The 14,494-nt window shown below is 36.2% G+C and overlaps 1 protein-coding gene across 2 annotated transcripts in view; it reads right to left on the bottom strand.

Moving 5' to 3' along the window:
• Window positions 1–10,772: 10,772 nt before the first annotated feature.
• The window catches only part of LOC148028291 (putative isoprenylcysteine alpha-carbonyl methylesterase ICMEL2), a 43,057-nt gene continuing 39,335 nt past the window's right edge, over window positions 10,773–14,494 (bottom strand). Inside the window, exons 4-5 of one of the 2 annotated variants that reach the window (XM_087690100.1) lie at window positions 11,875–11,957; window positions 11,634–11,796 (exon numbers count right to left, since the gene is read on the bottom strand). In XM_087690100.1, the coding sequence (XP_087546226.1) occupies window positions 11,785–11,796; window positions 11,875–11,957 (95 nt within the window). In that variant the 3' untranslated portion in view covers window positions 11,634–11,784. Of the gene's footprint in view, window positions 11,797–11,874; window positions 11,958–14,494 lie in introns of both variants that reach the window. The other variant, XM_087690099.1, reaches the window with a different exon arrangement.

Raw genomic sequence — 14,494 nt, 5'->3', positions numbered from 1 at the left:
GTGGAAGAGGGTTATGCAATCTGAGATTGACTCGTTGCATAAGAGTCATACGTGGAATTTGATTTTCTTGTCTAGTGGAAAGAGAGCTTTGCTTTGTAAGTGAGTGTACTAGTTGAAAAGTGCCCATGGACACCCAGGCCAACATATAAGGCCACGTTGGTAGCAAAGGGTTTTAAGCAAGAGCATGGTGTTGACTTTGATGAGGTCTTCTCTCCTGTGGTTAAGATGACCACTCTACGCTTAGTCTTGGCTTTGGCTACATAGCTTGACTTAGACTTGTATCAGTTGGATGTCAAGACGGCTTTCTTACATGGGGACTTGCATGATGAGATTTACATGGAGCAGCCTAAGGGCTTTGCACAGCCTGACACGGAACACCTAGTATACAGATTAAGAAAAATTATTTATGGCTTGAAGCAGGCACCCATGGAATGGTATCATAAGTTCGTTGTATTTATGTAGTCACAGGGCTACATTTGTAGTGCTATGGATCCGTACTTGTACACGAAGAAAGCCTGTGATGGATCTTTATTGATTTTAGTACTCTGTGGATGGCATACTTTTGGTAGGGAAAGCTCATGATGAGCTAGAGGCTCTTAAGACTCAGCTCAAGAAGAGCTTTGAGATTAAATATCTGGGATGACAGGCCTCTCATATTCTTGGTATACTCATTACGCGTGATAGGCATCAAGGACTGCTCTATCTATCACACAAAGAGTGCATTTATAAAGTCCTTGAGTGCTTCCATATGCAGGATGTAAAGCCTATTGGCTATCCGTTACCTTCTCATGTGAAGGTATCACATGCCGAATGTCTATAGACAGTTATCCGTAGACAAATGAGCAAAGGGCTGAGATGGCCAAGATTTCCTATGCATCCACAATTGACAGTCCTATGTATGCCATGATAGCCACCTATCTAGATATTGCTTTTGCAGTTGGTGTTATGGCACGTTATATGGGTACACTTGGCAAGAGGCATTGGGATGCTGTGAAGGATATCATGAGGTACTTGAAGGGCACTGTTGATATGTGCATATGTTATGGCAACCAGGATACAAGATTCGTGGGATACACTCACTCTGACTAAGCAGGACACGTAGATAGTAGAAAGTCCACCTCTAGCTATGTGTTCACTTTTGTTGGAGGTGTTGTTTCATGGATGTCCATGGTGCAGAAATGCACGGCCCTTTCTACTACAGAGGCCGAGTATGTTGTAGCCACTAAGGCTTACAAAGAGGCCATTTGGTTGGAACGTTTGGTTGCTAACCTTGGTATTGCAAATGTTATTCCTACAGTGCATTCGAATTCTATGAGTACTATCCAGTTAGCCAAGAATCCGATCTTCCATGCAAAGACAAAACACATTGAGGTGAGATATCACATCATTCGTGGGGTCGTTGAGGACAAGTCTGTTGACCTTGTCAATATCTCAACTGACCGGAATCCTACTGACTTGCTCACGAAAAGCCTCTCTATAGAGCGCTTTGCCTTTCTTAGGAAGTTGATAATGGGCGTTGAATGAGAAAACGCATTTCCTCATCCTCTTCTATCTATGCATATGTTGTACTATCTTTTTTCATTTTTCTTCTCTCTTGAGACAAATTCGCCTTTAAGTGGGAGGTTGTTGGGGGTAAAGATGCCTCCGTCTAGCTGGCAGTACTCGTACTTGCACATTGCGCAAGCGGCGAGTGCCCATCACTATCACTTTATTCTTTATTCTTTCAGTGACATTTGAATAAAGGGAAGACCAATCACTCATTATGACTATTGGGAGTTCCCACATTTAGAGTCTCTCTCTTTCTTGCTCTTGCTCCATCCACCATAGCTCTCACCTTCGTGCTCTCTTGCTCAATCCTTCTCACCTTTCATGAAGCCATTTTAAAAAATGACTACATAAATGGATAAATGGAGGCAATCCAACCACATATTGAAGTCTCCTAAACATCAAACAAAAGACTTATTTGGCTAGTAAAATTGGAAATAAATTAACAATGTTACTTGATACAAGGGATTTCTTATCCATTAATAAGAAAACGGTATAAAAATTAAACCTAGAAACTAACAAGACACGAAAAATTTCAATTTTATGCAGAGGTAAGAGATATTTACACCTCAAAATAAGTAGCAATAATAAAAGCTGATTTCCAAGAAACTATTTATTTGCATGACTATTATGTACTTCCCCATAACTTTCTCTTCCAACTTGAGGTTGTGATTGACTATACAAGGAACAAGGAAATATCAACTTTGAAAATGAAAATCTTTACCTACCTAGATGATAATGGATGGACATTAAAAATGTGACAAATAGTTTAGATGTTAATTGCTCTCAAATTGAGCCTTTCAAAATACAAGTAAATAATAGAATTGCTCTACTTAAGAAATACTAAAAAGTAAATATCTCTACCTCACCCTCTATTATTTGTGCTTCAATTGAAAATCATATCAACATGTTAAATCATGCATTGATTAAAATAGCACAACATAGAGACCTAAGGAAAATAACATAATTAACAAAGCAATTAAAGAGATGCTAGAAAAGGGATGATACAACCATCAAAAAACCCCGAAGTAGTCAAACCACACTTAGTTAAAAAAGATGGAGGTGGATTTTGTGTTGATTAGCATCCTCTATAATAGCACAATATGATGTTTATCCAACACCTAGAATAAACACTTTAATTGCAGAACTAGGACAATCAAAGTATCTTACATATTTTTATTTAGCTTTTGGTTACTAGTAAATCCATAAAGTAAAAATGATTTTTTAAAAGCCATCCACACAAAAAAATGACTATAGAAATTCAACGTAATGGCTTTTGGACATTTTGACATCCCAAGTTCGTATCATGGATTAGTTGATAAATTATTTGCACATCTTACAACTAAAAAAGTGTTACTTGTTTATTTACATGACATTCTATTTCATAAAAATTCAAAAAATAAAACCTAGATGTGATAAATAAAGCATTAAATTTTTTGAAAAACTTAACCTTAAATTATAACTTAAGCATGTAAATTAAGACAAAATAAATTAAACCGTTTGGATTCTATAACATATAAAGAAGAAATTCAAATTGATTAAACCCTAATCTCAATAACTTCAATTCCAAAGCCTAGTCAATTAACTACAATGTTTTCTTGGCATGACAAACTTTCCAAATCATTTTTCACCAAAACTAGCAAAACAATGATTCCTCTCCGAGGACTCTGAAAGAAAAAAGAAGTAGAAATCGGACTGTGCATGCCAAAAGCTTTTAAAGACCTAAAAAAACTAGAGTTTCAAGGAAATTATATTGTGTTATCCCAACCCTAAAAAACCCTTCATTTTACATATGAACACCTTGTCTTTATTACAATAGGATGAAATCATCAATTAAGAACGCTTTGTTTGAATGGTAAAACTCTATCTAAAACATAAAATGATTATTCAAAAATAAAGAATGAATTATTTTCCATACTGCAGTCACTACAAAAATTTGACCCTTATGAGCATGGTTTACAATTGACTATAAAAATAGATAATCAAAAATGTATCCTCCTAGTCATTTTATAAAATGGATGTTTGCAATACAATACTATAAATTCCAATTCAAGTACTACAAAGGAATAGAAAATAATATTACCAATGGCTTTCTAAGATACCACACATTCAAAACACAACAGTACAACAAATCACTACTTAGCTCCAACTCATAGTAACAATCCAACAACAAGGTCTAGACATCCATGAAATAACATATATATTAATTATGATATTAAAATCTAGAAGAAACATTTCTTTTAAAATAATATATTATGTTATTTGAATCAAAGAAAGAACCTAGGATTATAAGACTAAAACATTTACAAATGTAATAGATTATTTGCACACCCATCCATTATCTAGACACTTAAGATTTCATGGATGTTTAGATTTTATAAGAAAATAATTATATTGGCCAATGCTATGTGACAAAATCACATATTATCTTGAGAATTGTATAATGCAAAACTTTTCAAGCATTGAGTGGGCTGGTAAACTTGTGGGACTACTACAATTGATAAATGTTTCAGTTTTTTCAAGTTAGGAACTTAGGACAATATTGGCTGCTTAGCAAAAATAAATAATTGAAATAAGTATACAATAATCGTATTATAATATCTACTAAGATGGCATGGAATCAAGGCATTACCAAGCACAACCACTAATTCAATAGCAAAGTCTCTCTTAGATAATGTAATCTGTAGACATTCTTGCCCTAATACTATACTATCAGACAAAGGGCAACATTTTGGATCAAAAGTCATTTTAAAAAATATGTAAATGTCTCAAGATCGAACAAAATTTTCTTCACCATTTCATCCTCAAACAATTAGATTAATAGAATGACTAAATTAAACACTAAAATGAATTATTTTAATGTTTATAGACCTAGCACAATAAAACAACGACAAAATATTACCTTATGTGATGTGTTCAATTCAACTTTCAACTAGAGTTAGCCCATTTAGGGAATTATGTAGAAGAGATCAGGAAGTACCAATTTAAAAAAATCCCAACTAAATACAAAGATGCTATTGATTGGTACATAGATTTAAAACAAAAAATATAATTATTACAAACAACAATTCGTAATATCCTAGCAATAGTCGACACAAGAGAAAAAAGACTTTATGATGATAACAACACACAAAAATAGTAAAAAATGAGACAAAGTTTAAATATATTATTCTACTAAAAAGAAATATTTACTTGAATCTCTCAAACACAAATGGTTTGGTCTTGGCATCGCTACAAACAAAATAAGATTGAATGCTTATGTAGTAAAAAGAGTAGGAAAGAACACTCATACAATAGCATATACAACAAGAATAAATGAATACTTTGAAACCAATTCTAACGTTGGAGTGTAGATTTCAGAAAGGATGTCCAACAAAAGCAAAGAAGAGGAACAAATGTTGAAAGTGATATTCAATGAAAGCAAGACTTGAAGCAAAGAAAATGAATGAATGCTAGAAGGGATGATGGCTTCGTGTATGGCATGTGGGCTAGGAGGACCTATGGAGGTCACCCAAAAAGGGTTGCCCGCATACATGCCATGGGATTGCCCACCTCAACAACCTTTTGGCTCTCTTACACCAAGAAAGGTGGAGGGAGATCTTGGAACTCCCTCCACCACTTGTATAAATGAAGCCCTTGGCATATAATCAGATCATCTTATACTTTTGTCTCTTTTTCAAGAATTCCACAATACCAATTAAGTACCATCAAATGGCATGAAGTACTAATGTACTAAAGATTCTAGTATAATTATTTTTGCAATAGTAATTGCATGCTTATTGAACTAAAAGTATGGCTTTCATATAGTAGCTTGTAGTTTATACGTTGGAGAAATTTTCTAAGGATTTTGTAAAGTGGGCCATAGTGAATAATGTTCTCAAAGCGAGTGTTTCAATTGATTCTTGTAAATATTTTTCAAGATTGATATTTATCATAAAAGGTTACATCATTTGAAAGAATGTAATTTCCATCACTTGGAATATCATTCCAAAAAGAATTGCAAAACGTATCTCGAGAAGTTAGCGTGTTGATCCCAAATTGGGGGCGTATCACTTGGTGATTTCAATATGAATAATCACTTTCATAAATTATTTTAGAAAATACAAGAAAATAAATTTATGGAGTTCCTCTAATTTGATTTTCATTTAATAAAAGGCTTCAAAAAAAGGGTTGGGAGGAAAGAATGAGCATTCTTTTCTCTTGATTTTTGGAGGGATATTTGGTCATAATCTCAAGGGAATATATGTTTTAATAAAACATAAAAATAAACTAATACCATTACTAGAAGATTCACAAAAGGTTATAAGCCCACTTTATTCTTCTAGCTAACGATTTTGCCATCTCCAGATTGAATTTCCTTTTGCCAAAGGCCATATGAAGATGCATCTAAATTTAGGCTTTCCAAGTTTATAATTGTACTTTTCCCAAAGTTGAAGGTAAAAATGAGCATGCACATCTTCCTCTTTCTCTTCCTCTTCCCCCTCTCATTGGGAGGTAGGTGGATGATTTTATTTTTTTTGGACATGAGATAAGTTCTAATTTGATTTTCCTATGAAGATTATTGTTGATCATGGTGAAGGATGGGTATTTAATCATCGTTTTGATCATGAGGAGACCTTGTCCTAATCCAAACTCAAAAAGGAGGGGCTTATTGAGGTTCTACAAAATATTAATGCATCCTATATCATGAACTTGAAAATATAAATGAATCTAACCAAAATAATAACCAAGGGTTTAGATGGGCCAATTATACATTAGAAAAATCCACCAAATTTCTCATTACCATAGCAAGAGGGAAATTTTCTTCAAGATGGTTGGCCATGCGCAATAGTGTATGGTCCATCCATAAGATTTAATATGCACACGTAGATAAAAAGCAAGCACATATCATAAAGGATCCATGCTAGTTCCACCATGCAGCATGGTGGTTGGCATCTCTTCGAGTAGATGTATTCATGTTATGTTTAAACATTAGTGTTAACCCTCACGAGGAATCTATTGAAGGCCCATGTGAGATGAACAGAAAAAGTAGAAACAAGCTTCATTGAAAAAGTCTAAAGGATGCTACAAGTTTGTTTGGTTCTTTATCAAAATTTGAGGAGCTTAATTTATCAATTTAGGTGCTACATATCCGTAGGGTGCTTTTTTAAATTTTCAAACTTACTACCTATGCATAAGAATACATTCCCCTTGAGCCTTCCTCAATCTTGAAGAAACTCCAATGTTCTTGAGCCCAAGGCTTGTGAAGAAAAAATGCGTAAGATGGAATAAGGCATGCTTGGGCAAGTTATATTTTGACTGATAAAGGGGAATATTTCTTTGGGCTAGTTTTCTTTGGCTAGTTGAGCTTAGATATTTAAGGGGTTCTCAATGGGATTGAAGATAGAAAGTAGAATTAGAGACGCTATCCACATAAAAATTATCGATACAAATGTGGAGATTGTAATGGGATTTTTTCTAGGAGGTGGAGGGGATATTAACAATAGGCCAATGAAGAGCTAATTGCTAATGGGGAAGATCAAGAGAGCTGAATTTGTTGATGCTTCTTTCTTCCCTATCTTCACCTCTCTCTCTCATCCACAGCATTAAGTGAGCTGATTTAAGTTAATCAAAAAGCTTTAAAGATGGGGGAGAGGCTATTATATAGCTTACCGCTTCCCCCACTTCTAGTCAACTTACAACGAGACTCCCTCTCTTTCTCTCGAGATCATCGTTCAATGCAATTATGGGTGTATTGGCTCATCACAAAAGTATGCATTCATGGAGACCATCAATATGTTGACGAGCATGAGAATTTGTTCGATGATAGTTAGATAAAGATGGCGATGAAAAGAACAACAGCTGCATTTCTTTGTATTAGGTTTTTTTTAATAAATTTTCATCTTCTTAACCTTTTGAACATTAGAGATTCTTTCATCCCATTCACATGTAAAGCATTAACACATTACATCCTCTCCCCCTTGGAGAAATCATATATCCTTAGCTTGAGAAGAACTTAAGGGTACTTAAGTTCAAGGATAAGTCCTTATTTTAGGAGCTGTAGGTTAGGAACCAACCATGCTTCCACTACACTACAATGATTACATACAAGCACTTAAACTTCAAAGAGATACAATGAATTCAAATATAATCTTATTGCGATATATTGGGACTCAATTATCAATACAAGAGTAGGATCCATTATAAGTATAAGGCTTATTGCATCTTATAAAGATATATCTAGGATTTCTACTCATCTTCAAAGGGTATAGTGGGCTCTAAGTCTTCATTATTATTTGATTCTTGGAGTATACCAAATGTTCAACTTGCAGCTTCATTTCGTTGTTATCTTCTTGATCCAATTCAAAGCAATCGACATGGATATATACTAGATCGTTGCAATGGAAGCATTAGCAACATGATTGGGGCATCGTCTTAAGATGTGTTCTAACTCTCCAAACATGTGGCACTTCTCTCTTTCGTCCTTCAAAGAGTCTTCCTTGATGTACATTGAGAGATAATTATCTTCAAGATATTGACTTCTATTTGGACTGATCAAAGCTTTGGCTCCGAGAAGGACATTCTAAAGAACCATGAGTCACATCGTATCCAATTTGCTAACCAATACATTAGGGGATTCAACACTTTAGCAAATCCTAGCTTACCTATCAAATGATATCCATGAATGGTGTATATTTCTAGAGTGTAATGAATCAAGGATAGTAAGCTTCTAGTGTTAGGCTTAATTATCTCAAGCTAAATAGCATGTTCCATCTTGATAAAATGATAAGAAGATTGTAAGTATCTTTGCCTTATGGCCTTCTTTATTTCTGCCCAACTTACGAGAGCTTTGATGGTAGTGGTCTTGATACCACTAACTTCACCACAAGCATACCTCACCTACCAACCATAGCTTTGTAATCATGGTCTTGTTAATTGTGCTTATTCCAATTGCATCAAATTCATCCTCAAGGGTTTTGATCTAGATTCTAGCATCAATCTCAAGATTAGATCATTTCCTTATGAATTCAAACAACTTGATTTACTTCAAGAGAAATTTATTTTCTTGGAGCTCAACATTCATGGATGTAGAAGGTGCCTAGTCAATCAAGATCAAGTTGCTTAAGACAAGTTCTACTTTCTCTAAAATATTTATGCTTTTGAGTCCATAAGTTAAATCATTAAGCAAACATACACATTTATTTTTACTTTATTTCTAGGATTTTTCTCTAATATTATATGCGATGAGCTTGTCTAACGAATCCTTGACAATACACTTTCGATAATCCATCAAAAGGCATACCTAAGTGACTCCATCTCAAATTTCCATGGAATATCCAAACTTTGTGGCCTAGGGTTGCTTAAGTCTATCCTCACAGAGATAGCTCCACTCCATTCCCATGAGGATCAACTTGCAACAAAGATTCCCAATTGACTCTAAGATTTCTAGTGTTCGTTTAAGGAATCTACTTATGTGAGATAACACGAATTGAACCGAACCCTTATTGCACTTGGTTCAAAGAGAGTAGATTCAAGGGGAAGCTAAACACAATGACCTCTCTACCCATAGGGTAAAGTCTCAATTCAATCCCTTATAACAACACAAGGTCGAGATCAAAGACGACACTCCTAAGACACGTGGCATTCGGCTCCTTGTAGTTTCATAGGCCTAGGCCAATTTAGTCTATTGTAGTTGTTCGTACAATAGAATCGTACAATAGACACGCACGCACACACACACACACACTCTCTCTCTCTCTCTCTCTCTCTCTCTCTCTCTCTCTCTCTCTCTCTCTCTCTCTCTCTCTCTCTCTCTCTCTCTCTCTCTCTCTCTCTATCTATATCTATCTATATCTATCTATATCTATATCTATCTATATCTATATCTATCTATATCTATCTATCTATATCTATATCTATCTATATCTATCTATCTATATCTATATCTATCTATATCTATCTATATCTATATCTATATCTATCTATATCTATCTATATCTATATCTATCTATCTCTATCTATATCTCTATCTATCTATCTCTATCTATATCTATATCTATATCTATATCTATCTCTATCTCTATCTCTATCTCTATCTCTATCTCTATCTCTATCTCTATCTCTATCTCTATCTATCTATCTATCTATCTATCTATCTATCTATCTATCTATCTATCTTTCTATATATATATATATATATATATATATATATATATATATATATATATATATATATGGCTATCATACACCCCACATACCATTGATAAATTTTGAATCACCCCACCAAATTCAACTTTTTCCATAAAGACATAGAATCCCAAACCTTTTATAAAAGTAAAGGCCCAATGGACACACTCAAGTATCCTACTTGAGCCATTGATTCATGAGGTTTGCTTTTGTGAAGGGTTGGACCTCAATTCACATACTCATATAATTGGAATCTTCTTTACTTGTGTTCTCTTTAATGTTTACTTTCTTTACCATTTATAGCTCCATGTTAGTGTAAAGAGAGAAAGAGAGAGAGAGAGAGAGAGAGAGAGAGAGAGAGAGAGAGAGAGAAGGGGGGGATGGGGGGATATGAGAAATATTTCCAAAGAGGGAAAATTTTTAGTGTTTGAGAGATTGATTGTGAGAGTGGGATAGGTGATTGTGATGAGAGGGGGAGGAATGAGAGATGCAATATGCGCTTTAGACTAAAGTGTAAACTTGCTTGTGGGTGATACTAGTGGAGAAACAAGTGGGGTGCGAATAGATACATCTTCGATGCCAACATCTTCATCGAGCCTATGACAGAATTAAAAATATTGTGTAGGTTTTACATAAGCAACTATCATTGCTACCTTATGTGTTGAACATTGTCAAATATACGAAGGTCACGAGCTTTGAGAAAAATGATATATGAAGATCATGAAGTATTTTCTTTGGAGGGGCATGTCGCCTCTCTTGGAAGACCACTAAAACACATGATAAGCATGGATTATAAGACTCGAATGTAAGGTGGCAAGACATTACCAAATAGAATGAAAAGGTTTTCTATTTCTTGACATTATCATACTAGGATGCCCTATTAATTAGTCGTCTTCTTAATGTAATGCACATATTCAAGAATGTTGGAAGTCTCTTATGGAAACACCTTGCAAGGTCAAGGGAAGCTGCTCATGGAGACCTACCGAAGGTGAATACCATGCAAAAATACTGGTCATGGATACATTAGGATGGATGCATTTGTCTCCCAAAGGACCCATGGATAATCTTAAGACCAAAGCAATTATACATTCTTTTCTCTTTAACTTTTCTACATACCATTATCCTCACGCACACAGGCACACAAAAGTAGGGATTTTGCCCACCAACTACATTTTATTATATTGCATGCCACCTTATTTCTCATTTGAGCTTATAAAAAGACGTGATGAACTTTGTAGCCTAGGTTGCTACAATACCTTTTACATGCAAAAGGCATTACATACATAATACTTAATGCGGCTGCGCTATGCCTCATCTTTTACCACCTTGTCACCTTCGCTTTTCCTCCAATAACGAGAGGCATGCCATACCCAACAAATGCAATGTGTCCGTTTTGTGGGGGGTTGGGCGTTTCTTAAATTATTTACGTGATAATAATATCTAGAACGTGACGCGAGTGCGATAGCAGTTCCGTGGTAGTGCCATCGAAGAGGACGAAATCCGAATGACGAAGCTTCTTGTAGATGGTGATGTCACAGCGCACGTCCTTGTATCGGAGGAGCTGTCGGGAAGTGGCAGTCAATACCCGATGGAAGGCCAGGGACGTGTGATGTGGGACCACGGTGTCGCTGAGGCTGCTAAAAAGGCTGCAAGTCCTTGGAAGCAGGCTCTTCCAACCACACCCCTCTCCGTCGCCGTGGTGGTGGTGGTGGTGGTGGTGGGGGGGGGAGGGGATGATGGTGGGGTGATGGTTGTATGCGGCGTCGTAGTAATACCGGTGAGTTGTGAGAAGGTCGTGGAACAAGCGCACTGGAGACATGGCAGGGAGCAGATGAAGGCCGCCCATCGCAGGCGTCATACACGACAAACTCTCCACACCACGCCTCGTTTCGTACTCCCGATGCTCCACGATGTCGTACACGCCTGCTAGACCTACAAAATTGCGAGGCTGTCGTATGTCGTCCCCCCCATCCTCCTCCTTACAGCTGCTGCTGCTGCTGCTGCTACCACTGCCTCCTCTTGCACGGTAATCGACATAAGCTCTTTGGAAGCGCTCCCAAACTACCATTGCAGCTAAATGAGCACCTGCCATGCCACATTGAATCAGCAGACTCCCGCGAGATTAAAGATCTCTTCCGGATGCATATGCAAAAGTTCCTTTACTTGTTGCATGTCATCAGCACCAACAACTTTCACCATAGCTCTAATGCTGCAAGAGCTATTGAAATCCATCAATTGAATTGTTCCTGTCAAGGATTCAAAAATAGCTTGAGGTAGGTTTTCCACGATAGCCCCCCGAGAATCAGAGAATTAGAGCTAAGGGTGGAAGCCCAATGGTAGAACACCCTTTCTTCCACAGCTGCAATGGTGGTGTTTTCTTTCTTCTCGTCTTTATTGAGCAACAGTTATCTCTTTTCAAAGCTTAACATTTGCAATCAAAGTCCTCTTTTGGTAATGTCCCCTTCCTCTTTTCCTTCTCTCTCACCTTCCCCAAAGCCCAAAGCCTCATGCTGACACTGAACCATCCCTCTCTCTCTCTTTTCTCTAGTGTTGGATCGTCTCTGCCTCTTTCATTGAATAAATAAATGTCCTTTTCTCTCCTTGTTAAGATCATACGCGTCCCCCCCCCGCCCTTCTCTCTCTCTCTCTCTCTCTATCTCTCAGTTATCAAGCTTTCTTCATTGACAAATACAAAGTATTGGTATAAATACCAACGCATACATCAAATCTACAACCTTACAAAATCAATCTTACGTAAAATTCCCAAAGATTCTACTTTGAAATAAAGTTTATTAAAGAGAGTTTATTAGGGGATCTTTTGGAAAATAAAAGTGCACTTTCGTCTATATAAAAAAGAAAATCATATAAGGGTGACGGACGAATCATGGACCTTTAATTCGACCTTTCAATAAAAGGTTGTATGCATGAAGATAGACCAACTTGCATTACCCTCATCGATGAGACCCTTCTTACTAGCATGTCTACCCTAATGTAAACATACAAATGTACATTTTAAATATCATCATTCGTGTAAAGAAGGCTTGTTTTTCACACATAAACGCATATATACATGCATATCTAAGAAAAAAAACACGAAAACAACAAAATCAAAGGAGAACATTGACAGGGAAAAGAAGGTTACAATAACTTGGTCCCGTGCTTCTTTAGTGGTACCTACAACAATCAATCATACTATTGCTGTTCACAATGGGAGGGAACATCTGTCCATTTATGTAACTGACCGAATGGTAGGTCACAAATTGGGAGAATTCGTACCTACTAGAAGCTTTCAAGGTGAAGCCTCATATCCTAATTATTGTAGTAATACCAAGCATGTTTTTCTACTGGTTTGAAACAAAAAATCTATCGGATAATCAAGTTTTACGACCTATAAGATCGATTCGCAAGTTCAAGATGGGCTCTTGTTGCAAAAACTAACATTGAGATTCAGAAAGAATTCAAAAATGATCCAATTAATAACATATTCTCCAAGATAGATCTTTTTCTTGTCAAAGAAATGAATGAAATGAAGGTTTCATTCTCAGGAAAGTCAACAGTTCAACTCCCAAATCGATCTATGCGACAGATCAAGATATTAATGTTACTCCCGAATTGCAACAATAATTGGGAAATAACGAAGTCAGAGCTGTAGCAATGAGTGCCATGGATGGCTTGACAAGGGGCATGGGTGTCACTAATACGGGGGCTCCCCTTAGTGTTCCCGTTGGTGAGATCACTCTTGGTCAAATATTTAAACCTCGGGTACACTAGTTACAATTGTAACTACCTAGTAACCTACGCCAAAGGACGTAGTCATCATTGTGTGTTGTGATTTACAGGAGCTGTCATCTCATTAGAATACTTTTATTTTGTTTAATTCCAACCTTGCTCTTTCAAGGAAGGGCTAGCTGTATTAATCCAGTTTAGCAGACTCATTCTCAATTGTTTCTCTAATCAAACTAGAGGTTACCAAAGAACCATGCATCACACTAAATAGAGAGCTATCGAATACATCAGCTACACCCAACATGTGGAAAGGATGCATAAGGGCCAATTCCTCGTATATAAGCCATTACCTCAAACTTAACCAAACTCTTGCAACTATACATCCCTTCGTCCATGAGGAGTGAGAAAGGCCTACCATGCTGGAATGAGGAGCCCATCCCCATCCCTTGGATTTCCCCAAGGAAGGATGAGATTCTTTTCCATTTGTTTTGACTTGAGGGCAGGGATTAGGTCTTGTTTCACCTCTAATACTGGAAAAGAATCCTTTTAGTAATAGTCATTTTTACAGCATACTAAACACCTATAGAATTCAAAAAATCTATGGAAATCTCCCCATTTTTGTACATATATATGCATATGTACAAAAATACAACCATCTCACAAAATAGATATACATGAACACTTCTCAAATTGGTCCACCTTTACATCCATACACAAAATGTGTATGTGCATATGCACACATGGAAGTTAAAACCCAAAAACTTATTGATCATTCTTTATCTTTATAATATTGCTTCATATTATATCCACATTAGAGTAAAATCAAACTAGTCATTAAAGCAAGATGAGATGCACGTCATTTAGCATTTATAGTAGGTTCTAAGAATGCTCTAGCCATTAGAGTAAAATCAAACTACTCATTAAATCACAATGAGATGCATGTCATTTAGCATTTATAGTTGGTTCTAAAAACACTCTAGCCATGTTAAAGGTTTAATTTGTTTTATGGTTATATTGTTATATTGTTATTTGTCAATTCACTTCTGTCAATATCTAG

The sequence above is a fragment of the Lygodium microphyllum genome, chromosome 12 (assembly GCF_053477565.2).
Source record: "Lygodium microphyllum isolate KBCC chromosome 12, Lygodium_microphyllum_v1.1.10, whole genome shotgun sequence".
In the NCBI taxonomy this organism is placed as follows: Eukaryota; Viridiplantae; Streptophyta; class Polypodiopsida; order Schizaeales; family Lygodiaceae; genus Lygodium; species Lygodium microphyllum.
The sequence above is the reverse complement of the archived record's forward strand: the minus strand, read 5'-3'. Positions and strand labels throughout refer to the sequence as shown.